We start from the raw sequence: 19,240 nt of genomic DNA, 5'->3' as shown, positions 1-19,240 counted from the left end.
AGCCGATGTGGAGCGGTGCCGCTCCTACCGATGGGGAAGGAGAGTCCTGCCTGGAGGTCACCGGGCGCCACGCTGGGTCACGGGGAAGGGAACATGCAGTGGACTTGAGCTCACCTGTGCCTCTCTCACGCCTGCTTCCAGGGTGCGGACGCCACAGCTCCGTGTCAACGCTGCCCCACTGCCCTGCCGGGGCCTGAACACATGACAACTACACGACAACTTCCTCTATTGCTCTAACTGGAAAAACGGGAGAATATCCTGTCAGGCTTTGCACGGCTCGTGGCAGTCAAAGACCAACACTTCAGAAAAGGCACTGTCATGGCATTAAAGCAGATAAGGACGCGACGCGCTCGAACGCAGACTTCTGCCCCCAAGCAGCAAGGCGGCGAGCCACCCTCTCGCCGAGGGTGCCGGCTTCCCCTGGAGCCAGCCCATAAAGTCAAGGCGGCGCTCTCCCAAATGGCCCCCCACTTCCTCCCACATTATCCCCCACATCCAACCATCAGTGTTACAATGGGTTTAAAATCTATCAGCTTCAAGGCAGGCCTCTGGGGGTCTGGGGGTCACTGTGTTGCTATCCCGAGTTTCCGAGTCTGGTGGTTTGAACTGGCTACTTATAAAACCTGGAGAATGTATCTCCCTTCATTTTAGAAACACTAGGTTACAAGTTCCAGTCTGTCTGTCCCTTCTCCTTCCTCCAGTATCCCAGCCAACAGAATGAGTCCTTTGTATTAGCAACTGCACCTTGGCACCGATTCACAACTACAGAATATAGCAAAAGAGTGCAATGAGGTTTATATTATCTTACCAAACATATCGAGCACAAACAGGTCCATGTTGAAATAACAGACGTGGATCATCTTCAACATCACACTGAATTAACTCTGGGAGGGGAGGAGGGACATGACTGGGGAGATGCTATCATCTCACAAATGAGGTGATGAAGACGACCTCATGGACTGTGTCTCATCTGCCCGGGACTAGATGTGCTCACCCCTTCGACAGCCTAATGAGGGGATGGCTGTGCCCATTCTCATCACGGACCACATAAGGCCACCAGAGAGGGGCATCAACCAGATCCGTCTGAACAGGCTCTGGGGACAGCTTGGTAGAGTCACTGGTACTCCATGGAAGCTTAACAAGAAACTGTCACAAAATATCCTCACACACACCCAGCTCTGTGGCCACAGGCTCTGGCCTGTTCCCGCTGTGCTGATGCGTCTTGCTGTTCAAAGCTTCTGAACAACTGAAGGCCAGGGCCCAAAGGCCTCATCTCCCGAGCAGCCCCACCCAGGTCAGATCTGGTCCCAAGGACATCTACACACCTGCCTGGAGCTGGGAGGCAGGCAGGCCAGCCGGCTGAGTTCACGGCCAGACTTACCCGTGAGGCTGCCATGCTCCCCAGTGACCTTTGCCTGCTGGACTATGGGCACAGTCCCAGACCAGGATTCAGATCTAGCCGGCCCACCCTCCTGAGGGGGTCCCCACCTCAGCACGGGAACACCACCCTGCACATACCGGGGCGCTGCCCGAGGAGTCCCCCTAGTCCAGCAGGAGAGCCACGCCCTGCCACACTGACACCGAAGCCCTTCAGAGGAAATGGGGCGAACAGTAACTTTACTGACACAGTATAAAACAATCAACCTGCACAAAGCAATGACCGTTTCAGATCTAGGCTGAGAAGGAACTCGTGTTCTGTGAACTGGCCCGTGCCAGGTGTAACATTACGGCTGACGACAGCATCGTTAAGAAATTCCTCGGTGACATTTCCCACCAAACACCACACACATCCTTTTCTCCCACAGGAAGGTATGAAGAGGAGCCAGTGTGACTTTTCTGAAAGTCCCTAACCCCCTTATGGAGATTCTACACTGAAGAAATGAAAGACCCCCCCCACCCCATCCAACGGGAAACTGTCAACAGGAATAGTCGAAAGCTATTAATAGGTAACATCCACTTACTTAGTAATAGCACTAACATTCAGTGCAGGACAGAAAGACTGGGGTATCCTAAGCATGACCTCCATCCACAGGAAAAAAGAGATTTAAAAATATCTTTAAAGAGGTACTTACATGAAGTGATAATGTTCAGAAAAAAAGGAGCCAGAAGGGAAGGCAGAGGAAGAATGGTATGAGCAACTCCTTCCTACAGAATTGAGAGGTAAGCGTCTTCCTTTGAGATAAATCACCAGAAATACCTTCACACATGGCTATTTAAAAAGAAGTAAACTAGCTGGGTCCAGCTGGTGTGGCTCAGTGGTTGAGCGTCGACCCAGGCACCAAGAGGTCACCAGTTCTATTCCTGGTCAGGACACATGCCCAGGTTGTGGGCCTGATCCCCAGTGGGGGGCATGCAGGAAGCGGCCAATCAGTGTTCTCTCTCATTGATGTTTTCATCTCTCTCCCCTCTCCCTTCCTCTTTAAAATCAATAAAGGAAAAAAAGAAAAGTAAACCAGCCAGAATCACATGAGATCACACAATGGTTAGTGAGGCCCTAACAGGAAATAGTCAGACATGCTTGTAAGAGCCCCACTTGACTCTCAGAGTTAAAGCCTGCACACTTTTAAATGTCTTCATGGGAAAACGGTGTCCAAGTGGTGACACACCGACACTGGGCAAACAAAACGTATACTGCGTCTACAGAATAAGACACAGGGCTCAATTAGAAAAATAAAATAAAGTCAACAGCACACCTCCTAATCTAATACAGTTCAATGAATGACAGTCCAAGGACAGCCACAGGCCCAAAAGGACAATGCCTCCTGCTCTGACCCACGTCACAGAAAACTGCAGGGCACGTTTCCTGGGCTGAATGAGGATGGAGAGTCAAACATTTCTTTAACTTTGATCCCAGCTGACTAGAGGGAGTGCAGACACAGCTGATATGGACCGAACCTACGGTGATATTTATGTGGGACCACATCAGAGCATGTAAATAACCCCCTTTTTAGCATGATGGCCCAAGGCTTATGCTCATGAAACCCTCTGCCACCTCGTGCGGGGTCCTGCTGAACTATTACCACTTCAGTTCAGCCACATCACAAATGGAGAAAGGGTAACAATGGCAGGTCATACAAGGCAGGATCTATCAGTTCCGGGACACGCATGGAATGATTAATAGTCAGTCCCTTTATTTACACGGCCGGGAGAGGGTGGTGTGAGGAGAAAAAGGGTAAGTAAAACATACTTACCCTCCGTGGGTAATAGGCATTGAATTCGTCCCCGATGCGCCGCAGCTCCTGGGCGATCCATATTTCTGGGCGCAGGTCCGCAGGTAGGTCCGCAGGTAGGGCCGGGGACTGCTGCATGGATGCTGCAACGAAACAAAAGCAAGAGTCACATCGTTTCCATGGTCACTCGGCTCACAGCTCCTCACACGTGCACGCACATTTCTGGAAGCTCCTTGACGTCAAGAGCAACAGGAACGCATCACAGATCACTGTGGCACGGTCTGTCACTTCACTGTGGTTAAGGAATAAGGGAGGTGCAATGGTTTCCTTTCTCAAAACTGGAGATTCAGCATTGCAAATTCAAAAACTTCCTAGCCAATCAATCCCATACTTCCACTTCAAGAAGGCAAACACACACACACAAGTGGTACAATATATATCACCAAAGAAATACACTGGAAACACATGAGAACGTAAAAATTGAGGTTGTTGGTAAAATAACTAATGTGATCTTCAGACAAGGTAGAATCGCCAGGGAAAACCTCACATATCACAGAGGACGAGAGATGAAATGGTCGTTCTCTTCAAAGCAAAATAAGTGAAACCCGAGAAAGAACAACAGGCAGCCTGACTTGTGTAGGTGCCGTGACTTCACCACTGCGGGTTTTGTCTCTCAACGCAGCCAACGGATGCAAGTCTGCAGCCCCACAGGGGGACAGAACATGTTTTGGGTGTAAGAGCAAAGGCATTTTTGATGGAGAAAAAGAGGGAGGCTTTTATTAAGCTGTCACTGATGTCCATACCCGCTCGTTAATGGAGCCATTAAAGCCACGTGACTGCCAAAAATGAAGGGGAACAAGAACACACGTCTTCAGAACATCGCACCACGCATGGGAAGACGGTCTCCACGTGCCCCCAAGAAACACGCTGCCCAGCGCTTGAGAGCAGTGCAGAAAGAAGGCACAGGAAGTGACCAGTCTCACGGGCTGAACCGGCTCATCACGTGCAACGTGCTATTGAACTGGGCCCACTGCACTTGCCATTGAACACCTGCGTTCCACTTCGACCACCGCAAAACATTTTAAAACCTACGGTAATCAGGTCTCACAACATAAATACAGTTTCCTGTTCTGCATTGTTTGCAAAAAATTTTTTTGTATTTTATATTTATCGTTGTAAATAAAACTGATGTTGCATCATAGCTTCTGTAAAAGCACTTACAAGTGAACTCCTTGGCCTTGGCGGGGTGGCTCAGTGCACCAAAAAGGTTGTGAATTCGATACCCAGTCAGGGCACATACCTAGGTAATGGGTTCCATTCCTAGTCAGGGTGCATATGGGAGGCAACCGATGGATGTTTCTCTCTCATATTGATGTTTCTCTCTCCCTCTCCTTTCCTCTGTCTCTAAAATCAACAAAAACCAACAACAAAAAAGTGAATTCCTTGAAGAGTCTAACCAAGTCTTCCCAGACACCTGCCCCACCCTATCTGTCCCCCAGCCCCCCCCCCCAAGTGAAGTCCACAGTGACCCCACAAAGGCAGAGCACCCTGTGTCTGGGGTGGGTGAACAAGACGAGCTCACGCAGATCTTCTCCAGAATCATCTGCACTTTGAATTAAGCCAGAGGAAAACTGCTCCGAAAGGCAGGCAGGGTGCAGAACACAAGGGCTGACGATGGGGAACTTTTAGGATAAGCCAGGCGTGTCCCTGCACACACATCCAACCACATAAAAATCACTCTGGTTGAACCTTTGTCACGCAAATATTTCCACCGTTACTATGTAAAAGTCTGTTAAATTTAAATTTTAAATGACTACACTGACAGAGCACGTAATTTCAGGGTAGAGGTGATGCCAGGTGGTGATGTAATAGTTGACTCTCTTTCCCAGGGTTTATAGCTCTTGAAGGACTGACCACGTTACAGGTACCAAATCAGGACTGTTTTTATACCACCAGCAACCAAGCGTTCCTCTGGACTTTCGAAGCTTTTAGAAAAGCGAGCTCCCTCTTGAAGGAGGAAAAGCATCCTTTCTCAGGGCGCCTCTTGAACCAGGGCCTGCAGAGTGCTTCCTGTCCTTCCCTTGACGCAGTCCTGCTGACGGCCCTGCAGGGAGAGGCACCTGCCCAGACATGCAGGTGACCGGGCCAACCAGCAGACACCTCTCAGCTCCTTCAAGCCATCACCGCCCACCTCCCCCGGGCTTCAAAGCCCGCTCACAGCTCACTACACACGGCTTTTGTTAAGAGTAAGGTACTTTCAATCTTAGAGTCAAAAACGAAGAAAATGCCAACTATCCAAAGAAAACCTGTGAAACAGAGACTGTGTTTTACAAAGATGGTGGGCTGGTAAGAAGTGATGCAAGTTACCCGATGCTTAATAAATCCAGACAGTCACTAATTCACCAGCAACCACGAATGCCCATATGCCAGACACTGTCCCAGCAGGTGTTCTGGGCACAACAGCTAAAAGAGGCCGAGCCCTGTGCCACAAAGTTTACATTCTTGTGGATTAAATGCTAACATTTAACTAAATGCTGTTTCCTCTAGACAAGGATACTAATAAATAAGTATACTTGGTATCAAACAAAACTACAGAAGCCCACTGAGGTATGTGGTATGAAAGGCTGTCTGGCTTGTGCCCAGGCCTGCCAGCAGAGCACCATGGGGAGCCAGTCCAGGCAGAAATCAGTGTATCCAGACCAGTGCCTAGGGACCTAGAGAACTGGTCAACCTCACCAGCAGCTAAGAGGGAAACAGCCCTGGCTGGTTTGGCTCAGAAGTTAGAGCATCGGCCTGCGGACCGGAGAGTCCCGGGTTCAGTTCCCGCTAAGGGCACATACCTCAGTTGCGGTTTGTCTCTGGCCCTGGTTGGGGTCGTGTGGGTGGCAACCGCTCGGTGTGTCTCTCTCACGTTGACGTTTCTCCCTCTCTCCCTCCCACTCTATCTGAAGATAAGTGCACAAAAAAAGAGGGAAACATGGAACCTTGGTGGCCGAATCTAACTGCTCTCCTTTGAGATGAAGGCCCAGCTGCTTGGGGGAGAAAAATGAAGGACATAAATAGACGTTTCTCCTACACTACAGAAAAGTGCAGTGGCTTAAATACGCGGTTACCGTGAATAAACACACAGAAACAGCCGTGAGGTGAGGCAGGGTGACAGGAGGTGGTGTGTCTGTGGGAGGCCCCGGACCTGCACTCTACAAGCTCCCACGAGTCAGGTGCAGACAGACCAGGACCAGACCTGAGAAATGCTGAGCAAAGGGGAAGAGGCCCTGGGCCAGACGTCTCTTCAGAGAACATCTGTGAGTGAGGAGCGTCATAGCGGCCAAGGACAAGGCTTGGATCAGGCTGAGCATACACCACTGGTGTAGTACACTTAGGTGTAGTGTTTTCAAGTTGATCTAGAATAGTGATATTCAGTGCAGATGAACTTTTTCAAAGGAGTCTGATCTGTCTGAGCTACTCTAACAGCACCTATCACTATTTGGCTTTTTAAAGAACTAGGTGTTTTTTTTTTTTTGAGTGGCAAATACTTTTCTGGTTCCTTCAAACCATAAACCTAAAATGAATGACCAACATACATCCTGCAATAATAGGCAGCAAACATGGACAGAGACTACGTGGTTATAAAGTAAGATCATAACACAAAAATTCTATTTTGAATTTCAAAGGCATCTTATTCCTGTAATTTAAAGGGGTAGTCTTAAACTCAGTTAATACAGTGCATTTTTTAACATTAATCTCAAAGACTGTTTCTGAAGTGACAAAAGATCTCTCTTGGGAGGTAGGAGCAGCTTTTTCTTTCCTTCTTCTTTAAAGACTTTTCTATGAGGTCATAGACTTTTGTAGGCCCTGGGGATATAAGCAAAATAGATAAAAATTCCTAACCCCGCGAGGCTTACATTAAAAAAAAAAAAAAGTTTCCGTTGACACCCCCCCCCCCCCAAGAGAAACATTGATTGGCTGCCTCCTGCATGACCCCTACTGGGGACCGAGCCCGCAACCTGGGCACGTGGCCTGACCAGGAATCGAACCAGGACCTCTCAGTTCATGGGACAATGCTCAATCCACTAAGCCACACCAGCCAGGCAAGGCTTGAACATTTTATAAGGAGAGATACAAACAATAAACACAGTAAGTAAATGACCGAACAGCTGTACGGGGGCAAGTGCTGTGGGTTAACACAGAACAGGGTTCAGGCAGGGCAGGAGTGCGGGGCCTGGGGGAAGGGCGGTCAGAACAGGCCTCACCTCAGGGTGGCCTCTAAGCAAATATTTAAAGGAAATGGGGTTAAAATAAAGATAAGAATGGTACCCACATTGACTAGGTTATATAAATGGAGAATAAATGCTTTATAATAAAATGACTACTGAGAAGCTGAATTTGTTTGTAGAGGACAAGTTACTTGCACCTCTTCCATTCTTCCCTGGGAGGTCTGAGAGATGACAAAGCATCGAGACCCAATTACCATCTCAATACTTGTGAAACTTCAATCAGTTTTGTTTGCGCATTACGTGGTTTGTTCTCATGACCACAGAACTGTAATCCACAAGGTGTCTTTCTGTACATGAATCAAGTGAAGTATGAAACTGGTAAACACGCTTTCGAGAACAGCGTGGCTGTGGCTGGGTGGCTCGCTGTTCCATGCACCAGAAAATCGTATTAAATTAAAAAGTGGCAAGTGCGAGTGCACCCAGGAGGCAATGAATAGATGTTTCTCTCTCACATCAATGTTTCTCTCTCTCAAACAAACAAAATATACATATCCACAGGTGAGGAGTAAAAAAAAAAAAAGAATAACTTAAAGATACTTGTGTTTGATATAAAAACACAAAAAGCACTGTTAAAACTTTTCTTCCACAAGGAACATGTAAAACAGACTATGTTTCCTAATTTCCGTACTGATACAGTCACTGCGAACAGTTACTGAGTTCCTCCGTGGGCAGTATTTGATGTGAATAGCTTCATTGAATGCATTTCCTCATTCAGCAGATACAGACGATCACTGCCTCGTGCCAGGCATCGTCCTGGGCGCTGGGGGCCTCAGGGAACAAAGCAGACAAATCCCTTCTTCTCTGGAAATGGTAAGTAATAGGCCAGGTGGTGACAGTGCTAGAAAGGGAAATCACACCCGGCCAAAGAGCGGTGGAGAGTGCCTCTGGGTGGGGTGCTGCTAATTTAATTTAGGGTGATCAGAGGTCTCTAGCAGGATGACAGTTGGTTTGCTGGGCAAAATTGTGTCTAGGTAGGAGATACAGCAGAAAGAAAGAACATGGTCAGTATTTGACTCTACTTAAGTATCATTTTACAGGACACTGAAGGCCTAGGGATACATTTTTATATCTGTGTTCCTGTCTCTTAAGTAACAAGGGGCAAACCCAAAACATGGCTTCAGGTCCACTGCCCTCGAAATGCATGTCTTACTCTCCCAGGACCCCAGTAAGTGTACACACCACACATTTAAAGCTTTTTCTTAATTTCATCACTAAGTTTAATCTCAGTGACTGTCACATTTGGCCTCCTGTCACATGAGACTGACCCTAACGCGTCAGCCTGTCGGTCCAGGGGTGCTTCCTTCTGAGCGCGACGGCGAAGGTGGGGTCTCCTGACTGCGCCTGAGCTGGTGGGCTTCATGAACGGGGAATAGTCAAAAACACACCGTTCCACCCTCACCCCTAGTCCTACCTGGATATTCAATCCAACTACCCTCATTCTAGTAACACAGCCCACCTATCAAAACGAGAACCTGGGCTCCCATTTCCACTGACACGAAAGACAAGTCCTAGCCTACGCCCACTTCTCAAGATGCCTACCACCCATAAGGGCCGACACCTGATCAACACACCATCTCTTCATTCGAAACGTCTAAGGCAATTTTACATAAATGTAAAAAACTCTTTAAAGGGGAAATTCTGATGAGGTGTATTTTTACCCATAGGACATGTAGTTTCCGCACTTCAGAAAGTATTTTACTCCATACACAAGGCACTAAAACTTACACACACAAAAAGACAACAAAAGAACTGCTCTGACGTACCCTGCTCAGGGGCTGGCACCTGAGGCCACACAAGGCCAGCTCCTGTCCCCAGCTCGCTGAGCCCAGACCACCTGCAGGGACGAGTTCTCTCACTCACACCACGTCTCAGGCGACGATACTGTGCCGGGCACAGGCAATTTTGTAAAAAATGTGATGTTAGCGGAATTTTCACCAAAACCCTTAGAAATGAGTTTCTGAGCCCGGCTGGTGTGGGTCAGTGGACAGAGCGTCCTCCCATGGACTGAGAGGTCCCGGTTCGATTCCCGGTCAGGGCACATGCCCGGGTTGTGGGCTTGATCCCCAGCGGGGGGCGTGCAGGAGGCGGCCCAACGACGTCTCTCTCTCACATTGATGTTTCTATCTCTTTCTCTCGCTCTCTAAAACAATAATAATAATAAAAAAAAAATCAATAAAAACGTATTTAAAAAAAAAGAATTTTTGAAATCCAGCATTTACTGGTCACATCATTTCCCACAGGAAAAAATACCATGAAGTGTATAATCAATCCATTTTTTCTATACTGAGGGGGCAGGTGAAAAGGAAGGCATTTTTCAATGCCAAAGAACTTCCAGTTACTAAAAGATGTGTGCTATTTAATTAACAGACTGTTCTGGCTCAGCTACAGAACTATTTTCCAACCCATATGGTAATTTCAAACCTTAAAAGCTCAGCCACTGAAAACATTAATATTGTGGTTAAGCGGCTGATAGTGAAATTAGGTTGGGGCTTTCTGCAGCATCGTCTGCCAGGGTGGGAAATAAAAAACCAGCTTGTCAATTCACAATGAGTTCCACATCAGTCAGCCAAACCTTCTGGTTCTTACCACGGCAGGTGTTCAAAGGCACTGAGGTAGCATGAGACTCTCTGCCACTCCTTTGACACCCAGCTGCCCCTCCTGAGGGGTGCTCATCGAACAAGGCGTGTGTGTGTGGGGGGGGGATCACGTCACACTTGAATTCCCACCACTGCAGTCACGTCTGAGGGCCAGGACCGGTGTGGCTCTCACTTCCGAGTGGTGGCGGCCGTTCTGAGTTCCCATCACGTCACTACGGACTGTAAAGTGCGGAACCAGGAACCAGAAACCATATTAAGTTCACGGAAACACTCACTCTACACTGTCTCCAGAAGCTCAGTAATCTTCAACTACTGGGCAGAATCAAGAGGAGACTTTCAAGTCATCCACGTGGAGGCTGAGAATCAACACTCCACGCAGAACTGAGAAGGGCTACCCGTCCTGGAAGAGGCACGGGATGTGGGGCTTTGAAGAAATGACTCCTGTTAAACACACAACAGAACAGACAAGTGCACTTGGCAAGGACTGAGGGGCTGGTCCACCTTTATTCCCTGAGCAGGGAGAGTCTGATTTAGCGGAAAGCAGTAAATAAAGGACCCCCTACAGGGCCATTCTCAAACCAGCGCTAACCAGATTCCAAAAGACTCGCTCCAAGATGCTGAGCGGAAGCACGGCCTCTGCAGGTGGCCAGGTTCATGTGCAGAAATAAAACAGGGGATCCCTGTTTCACTCAATAGTCTACTTACTTGACTATCTTCAGAAATATCTATTAATCTGGAGTTATCCACTGCCTACAAATGACCAGCCTGCCAAGGTGTCCTTAGGAACCCAATGAGGGGGCAAGCCATGTCACCTGCTCCAGAATTCCGGGTGAGCCACAGGGGAAGGAGGGCGCCATCACCATGGCACGTTTTACCGCAGCAAATGCTCCAGAATCACCCCCAACTCTGCTGGTTCTCAGACATCAATGAGCCAGAACCCAATTTTACACACACACCCCCTCCTGCTGGGTCTACTTCTCGCATTTTTTGGACAAATCACCTTTCAATTCCACTGAGCCACAGAATGAAAATGAAAGCTAACAGACGTAAAAGAAAGTGTCAGTGGTTAGCATCAGTGCTCACAAAGTTCCTAATCACGTTCCCCTGGAACTGAGCGCCACGCGTGGCTGCCGCACGATCTCGGGACAGAGCTCTGCGAACATGCTCAGCCGGAACACCCCGGCGATGAAGTCCCTCGACGGGGCCAGCGTTTCTCCCCTCACTCCCCTGCCGTGATGTCCCCTGCTTTTCTGTGCTGAGTCAGAAAGTCGAGACACCTGCTGTGATCCCTTTCCAGGTGGGCCATTGGGAAATGGCCAGTAAACCAAGGCTGTGAAGCTGGAAACGAGTGTTCAGGGTGTCCCCGCCCCCCCCTTTCTTTCACATAAACCAAAACTCCAAAGGTGTTTCAGCCAACACACTTGGCCTTTCTACTCATTTACTACACCCCCAATCCTCACCCAAGGATGTTTCTATTTATTTTTAGAGAGAGAGGAAAAGGGGGGGGAATGAGTGAGAGAGAGAGAGACCGACCAGGAATCAAACCCACAACCACCAGTATGGGACGACACCCCAACCAACTGAGCCACCTGGCTGGGGCTCTACCCATTTCCTGTTCAGCACCGGAAGACCTACTAGTTATCCACCCACCTGCACAGTCCCCACACACGGTTACGTGTTTGTTAGCAGCCAGTGATGTGCCAGGAGCCAATCCAGACCTTCTCTAAGGCCCCACAGTCCCTGCTGAAGGGCATCAGGTGCTGCAAAGCTCTTACACGCAGAGAACTGAAATGTTCCCTTCTAACCCTGACCCCATCCTGACTCTGTTCCCTGGGGCTACAAAGAGTCTATAATTTCTCTTAATCATTACCCTGCTTTTTAATCAATGAAGCTGCCACTACATGCCCCAAACCTGGCCCTGACCCAGCTCCTCCCCTGTGCCTTTTACCACGAGCCATGGACAGAACCCCGTCGCCACCCTGGTCCCTGGGTGCTCTCCAGAAGCCTGCTGCTCTGAGCGGCGCACGGCAGGGTGGGCCCCCGAACACAACTCTTCCCTGCTTTCCCTCCCCTGACTCGGCCTCAGCGGCCCGGACAGCTGCAGCTTGATTTCTGCAGTCTTGCATCTGTCAGAGAGCTGCGGACGACCGGACTGTGCCACCTGACTTTGAAAAACAAGTAAGAAGAACCCCACAGTCAGCACAAATAAAGACTAGTCCTGAGCCTTAAGAGACAGAAACGCCAAACCCCTCCTCCCAACAGTGCAGACACCGTTCTATACAGTTAACTTATTTCACCATTTACTCTGTCAAAACTACAAACATGTTCAGATTCAGAGATCTTTTAAAAGTAAATTCGCAACTCCATACATTAATTCGCTTAAGATCATTCTTAAAACTAAAGCATTAAAACAACCCGAAGTTACCAGCTTTTGGTAACTATATGTTGTTCCTGGCCAAAACTCAGATCTTGGAAAGGAAATGTGAATTTAAACGACAAACATAAAAATTCCTGACTACAGAGTAAGTGTGGCTTCCTCCACGAAATTTAACACTGGCAGCAGGAAACGGGGGAACAAAACCTCTTCACGTTCACATTGAAGGTCTTAAACATACTGCATTTCATCTCAGTGACAGTGACGACAAGGCACGGGGCAGAGGCTGAATCTAAAAAGCGACCTCCTAAACAGCCTTGAAACGAAACCCTGTAGAAGTCTACCAAGGGCACAGGCACAGTTAAACTTTGTCAAGGTCCCACACACGGGGGGGCACTGTCCTGCTGGCAGAGCATGGTCAGCGATGACACGCCTGCGGGAGGCACAATGAACCTTTCCACTTAAAACCAATTCACAAAAGCCAACTGTACAGAAGAGAAACAAATTTACACCTCAACTCCAGATGCTATTTTACATAATCACAAAGATGTAATTGTCCTGTTTGAACCGTGAACAGTTTAAATATTGGTCCTCAAAGCCTACGTCTATCCCAGTCCGCTCTAGAAAACGTGAAAAACTTGCGCGTCCTGACCAAACACATTTATGCTGAAAGCGTGGAGCCCACCTCCAAGAGACACAGGTGAACACAAGCCCACAGCCTTTTGCAGAAACACAATAATAAAAAGCAATTAACACACGGCATCAAACAGAAGGAAATGGGAGGCTGCAGCTAGCAAAACGTCCACGTAGCACAGTGGGAGCTTGACCAGAACGGCGGTGCGAGCCGTTCCTCCACCCACTGACCAGCCTGTCCTCACCAGGCAGGCCACCACCTAACCTCTGCACAGCAGCAATTCCGAGGGAGGGTCCCAGGCCCCATCTGCGAACCACAAATCATCACGCAAGTGGCTGTGCCCTGTGCCCCACACAGGAAAAGAACGGCGCCCACAGCACCAGTTCGAGCCTGAGATGTGCAGAACCCTCTCTAGAGGGGTTCACACACTTCTCCTCAAGGTCCCTCCAGGGAAAGCAGGGCTGCTGGCCCCACTCATGCTGGATGAAGTGGACTGAGAAACCCACTGTGCAGTACAGGTGACACCAGGGCTGTTCAGTGCCAGCCCCACCGACCCCCTCCAGCCCCCACACCCGACCTCCTCCCGCGCCCACCTCCTCCTCTATCAGGACCGGACACTGGTCTCCAGCCAGGAGGAGGAGCTTGCCCCTGGGGCTGTAACGGGTCACTGGCAGGACCAAGACTGGACAGGTCGCCTGCTGGAACTTTCCACTCCCACAATCATGCCGTGCCATCAGGAAGGAGGACGGAGAGAAAGCAGAGCTCGGGCACCACGCGCGCCAGGCTTTCCTTACAGAGAGCACACACGTCTCAGCTGCAGATGAACACACGGTAAGATCCAGTGAGAAGACAGGGAACGGGACACTTGGACGCTGCATGAAGTATTACCCGAATGCTCATGAAATCTACAAATACGTGTGCTCCTGCTATACACCAGACCACTTTCTGAAGTGGGCCGGTTGTTCTGGCTAGCTCAGAATGTATGCCCCACTGCGAGTGCAACCGAGATCTAAAGTCAAACATTTTTACATCATACACATGCTAACATACTCTACATCCAGGACTCATACTTGAAGAAATTTCTCAAGGGACTAGAAAACAAACAAGAAAAGAACCTTTTGGTGTTTCCTCTTATTTCAGAGAAAAATAACTCAATAAACCGAGGTTGTCAAGCTTGGCTACACGAAACACCTTCGCAGGTGCACGTTTGTGGGAGAAAAATAGGCCCCGCCCGATTAAGCAAGCATCTTAAAAAGTCTCAGATTATTCATTAAGCCTATAAATTGCTCACTATTAAAATGTTTTAGAAATTGGAATGGGGAGCATGCTCTGGTTCAGAAATGTGACTTATTCTGGGAGGAGAAAAAAGGCCCAGGGGAACTCAGCGGACAATGATGTAGAAATCTATTTGTTTCAACACACACCCCCCTCTCGATGGAAATGGTTGATTCCACGTTGTAAAATCTTAGCTTCGAAACCATTTCCACTCCTGAGGAAGGGCAGCCAAGCCCAAGCTAAAGCGTTATGGACTGTGCAGAGTCCCCAAGGCCAGGGGGAAGCACCCCTCTAATACCGGCCGGGCACCTGTTTACAAGCCAGATCCAGTTTTCTCCCTCGGACATGACCAAAGCCCCCACTCCCAGGTTTGCAGCTACAAGCCGTGTACCTGGCCCGTCTGTGAGTACGGAGGTGAGAGGAAGGGAGATGCACCGACCCTCATCCTGCCTGGTGCTCACACCCGTCCTGCTCAGGGCTGGCCCTCCCATCACCGTCAAACCACACGTGGTCCAGGCTGAGAGCAGAGGAAACAGAGTGAACCTGGGCTTCCCACAGGACTCGGGGGACACCACTCATTCTAAGCAAACACGTAAAACCTTGTAATCGTTTAAACTTATTATTACATCACTACAAACGGGGTTAAACCTGTCCACCAGGGAAACGTCATCCCGACAGCTGGCATCAGTCCATCCCCCCAGCGCACGAGGAAACACTCCCGAGGATTCATGATTCCCGCTCGGAAGCAAAACCCACAATGGGAATTAATGATGGCCCAAGGAGCGTAACTCTCACAGAAGAGGGGTAAGCTGTTTTTAATGGATTCTATTCAGGAAAAGAATGTTTCTAATGTGAAATCAACAAGCAACAATCTGCCGGGATTGTGAAAACAGCTGTGTTCTTCTGATTGCAGGAAAAGTCGTTCAGCCTGTGTCTTCCCCTCCGGACCGCCTCCTCCAAGTACACGCCGTGAACTCGAGTGGGTGCTGCCAAGCCAAGTGGGCGGTGTCCCACAGGTGTCCCGCCACGAGAGCATCAGGAAGTCGGGTGGGGTGCAGGTTTCCAGGTGTTGCTCCACGGCCACTGAAGCCAGTTCTGCTCAGGGTGACACTCGAGTCGCTGGCAGACAGAGGTCACTGGGACACCCCCCCGTTTCTAGAAAAGACTTTCTTCCGTCTTGCTTGTTTTTGGACTTGGGGGTTCAGAATCATGGTAGCATTTCCAGACGAAGTCCCTTCCCTGGGAGCGTCCTGTCCTGGAATCCCTTATCGTGGGAAGGAGAGAACATTTCATCACTGTCATGTGCTGACCTTCCATGGCTGGGACAGGTCATGAGGAGCAAGAAGAAGTGTGTGACCGAGTTCCTACCAGACACTTTCTTTCAGCTTCTGTGAAAGCTCCCAGTGACCTTGGAGGTAGTCACTTCCATCCTTGATAAATGAGGACAGGAAGCTCAGAGACTCATGGGTCTGCCCACGTGGCTCAGCGGTCAGAGGGATGGCCGGGGTCCCATCCAGACCCTGCAGGGAGGCAGCCATAGCTCCAGGCAGAATCCACCTGGGACCCCACCGAATGGAGGTGCTTCACAGTAAAGTCCTCCTCTGGTTAAGATAAAAAGCAGACCCCCAAGGAATAGATTAGGGGGCTAACATCTGGATATGGGCCAGAAGCTTAACCTCACCTGGACGTAATCTTTACCAACGTACCGGCCAAGGCAGTTAACTGTGAGCCGCACAAATAAGACACAGGTGCCATGCTGACGCTGCCGGGCATGCCCGAAGTGAGGTTCATGGACAGCAAAATATAAAATATACACTGTGTGCCGTATCTGTTCCACTGAGCGCATGCGAGGAGCATTTCCCACGTCACTGTCCTAACACCACTGAGAAGATGGCACCGCCGTCTGTCAGAGGGGTCACCGAGGGGTGTTCCCAGACCAGGAGGACGGCCAGTGGCTGTCTGGCTGGTACGAATGATGCCGTGATGAACCCTCCCGTGCAGTTCGTTAGCCTTTGCTGCACACGGGCGGTGGGGAGCACTGCTGTGTCCGTGGCAGGGTTGGGGGCGGGGGGCGGTGCGCGTGCAGGCCGGCCCCCCTGCTCTTCAGGAACAGAGGTGAGCTCTGCATCAACCAGACCTCCAGAGGAGAGCAGTCTGAGGTCACACGCCCAGCACAGGTCCCAGCCACGCAGCAAGCAGAACGGCCAGAGGACAGTGACCAGAGGTGAAAGAGGCTGGAAATTTTGTCACGTTATGACTGTCAAGAGACGGAGGCTGACCCAACAAAGAAGGAACGGAGACAGCCGAGTTCGGTGTGGAGGTGACTCGGGCAGCAGGGAGCGGGCCATGGGGAGCCCCTCCCAGCGCAGGCAGGGTGCAGACCGCAGGTGGTGAGGAGACCCAGGCCCGGGAGGAGCTCCACTCCAGAGGTTTGCAAGGCGCACAGGAAGCAGCATCAGCCTGGCGCTGGAAGTCTATGCACATCTTCAAGTCTAACACCACACACACCCCAAAATATAAAACAAGCCAAGGGAGGATTTTCTACTGTCCAGTCCAAACATACAGACTCTGGGACTTACTACTCCCTATGGGCACACCTCCAGGGCCACACGCGGGGGTCACCGTGACGGGTACTGCCGTTACTATCTGCAAATAGTGGCCAGAGTGATGGCTGCACCTCCTCCGGATGGTAAGTCTATTATTCTCCAGAGAGAGTAAAAACAGGGTGAAAGAGGAAACTTCTCGAATTCCGAGTAGTACTTTGCTGTCAGAGTCCATCACTTCCACTCACTCTCAGTCACGAGAAGTCAGAGATTTCTGGTCCCACTCACCCCAGGTCCCCCCCCCCTTCGGCACTGAAAACCCCGGACATAGCACAAGCAAACACGGACGGGGAGAGAGGACGGAGGCAGCCTGGGAAGCCAGGGCTGGAGTCGGGCTCCTCACCGCCCTCCACACACCAGGACGGGGCATCGCAGAGGCCTCACCTGGGGGCTGCAACGGGCACCGAGAGCGAGCCCGGGGACAGCCTGTCCTTCCAGCCAAAGGGCTGGGGAAAGGTGGCCTGGCAGCGGAAGACCTTTTGGCCACACCTGCCCGACTCCAGCCCAACACCGCACCCGTGGTTTCAGGATGGTGAGCGGGGCGGTGGCCTCCAGCTGTGCCCAGCCCAGCACAGGGGCTGCAGCTCTGATCCCACGCCGGGGTGGGGGTGTGCGAGGCTCAGCAGGCAGCTGATTCCCCCTGGAAGCAGTAATGCCCGACTCCCCTTCCAAGGTGGCACTGGCAGGGGGCCCCCAGTAGCGTGAGGAGAATGGAGAACTCTCACTCACCATCATGGTGGGAACACGGAGGTGGGAGGCGGGGCTGACTGGCATTCAGCTGGCCCACCCTGGTGTGAACAGAAAGCACAGGGGAACTGAATTTTTTTTTTTTTTTTTTTTTATCCTCACCCGAGGACATTTTTCCATTTTTTGTTCAGATAGAGCGGGAGGGAGAGAGAGGAAGAGAGAGAGAGAGAAACATCGATGTGAAGGGACACATCGAGTGGCTGCCACCCGCACGACCAACCAGGGCCGGGAACAAACTGCAACTGAGGTACATGCCCTTAGCGGAAACCGAACCGGGTCTCTCTGGACCGCAGGCCGACGCTCTAACCGCTGAGCCAAACTGGCCAGGGCAAGGGAGCTGAATTTTAATACTCCCCCACCCCACAGAAACAAGCCAGTCCCCCACCATTCCCCCTCTCAGGTGTCAACAGGGGCTGGGGAGCAGAGTGTGCACCCCAGTCAGACACAAGGAAGCGGCGCAGGTCGGTGCCTGCCTTTTGCAGGGAGGACCAGCAAGGCTGAGGGGTGACATGAACGTCTACCTCACCTGGCAGGCACAGGCATAACATTCTGAACTGAAAATTACAATGAAAAACCTCACATTTTGCTCTGTGGTTAGAGCATCGGCCCTCAGACCAAAGGGTCATAGGTTCGACTCCCGGTCAAGGGCACACACCTGGGTTCAGGTTCAATCCCTGGCCCTGGTTAGGGTCATGTTTCTCTCTCTTTTCCTCCCTTCCACTCTACCTAAAAATCAACGGAAAAATATTCTTGGGTGAGGATTAACAAAAAAAAAAGTAATAAATAAATAAACAAACACCTCACTGGATGGCCTCAGTAACAGTGAAAGTGACAAAGGACAGAAATCAGTGGACATGACAGCAAATTGACAGAATTTACTGAGTCTGAACAGAGAGAAAACATAATGAAAAAACAGAGTCCAGGGAGCTGTACGACCACAACAAAGTTCCAGAGAAAGAGGAAGGGAGTGAAAAAGCGTTCAAAAACATAATGACTAAAAAGTTCCCAAACTTGGCACAAAATGTAATACTACAGATTCAAGAAGCTGAGTGAACGAACCCCCAAAAGAATAAACCCAAAGACATCCAAGATATCATAATTAAGTCCCTGAAACCTTAGAGACAAAGAAAATAATCTTGAAAGCAGCCAGACAGAAGACAGAAATGACAATTCTTATAGGAGAGCAATTCACAAGAGGGCAGCTTTTTCATCTGAAACTGTGAAGGTCAAAGGAAGTGGCATGTTTTTCAAGCATTGAAAAAACACCACCACCACAACTGTCAATGGCAAATTCTATATCCAGTGAAAATAGCCTCTACAACAAACGGGAAAGGAAGACCTCTCAGATGAAGGAGAGCTAAGAGGGCTGTTGCCTATCACTAAAGAATGACCAGAGGAAGGCCTCCAAACAGAAGAGGGCTTAACACTGCAAGAAAAGAGTATTGGAATGGGGGGAAGTGGGGGTAATAACAACAAACCAGCCAACTTCTCATGAACTTCCCAACTTATTATTTGATGGTTGAAGCAAAAAATATAACATCACTTGATGGTGCTTAACATATGGAG

The 19,240-nt window shown here is 49.9% G+C and overlaps 1 protein-coding gene across 2 annotated transcripts in view; it reads right to left on the bottom strand.

The window, feature by feature from the left end:
- BCL2L11 (BCL2 like 11) overlaps positions 1–19,240 on the bottom strand; it is a 37,132-nt gene that overhangs the window by 7,635 nt on the left and 10,257 nt on the right. For both annotated transcript variants that reach the window (XM_036263181.1, XM_036263180.1), the window contains one exon: positions 3,192–3,313. In XM_036263181.1, coding sequence (XP_036119074.1) covers positions 3,192–3,313 — 122 coding nt within the window. The remainder of the gene's footprint in view (positions 1–3,191; positions 3,314–19,240) is intronic.

Source organism: Molossus molossus, unplaced genomic scaffold (genome assembly GCF_014108415.1).
Source record: "Molossus molossus isolate mMolMol1 unplaced genomic scaffold, mMolMol1.p scaffold_m16_p_15, whole genome shotgun sequence".
NCBI classification, from domain to species: Eukaryota; Metazoa; Chordata; class Mammalia; order Chiroptera; family Molossidae; genus Molossus; species Molossus molossus.
The sequence above is the reverse complement of the archived record's forward strand: the minus strand, read 5'-3'. Positions and strand labels throughout refer to the sequence as shown.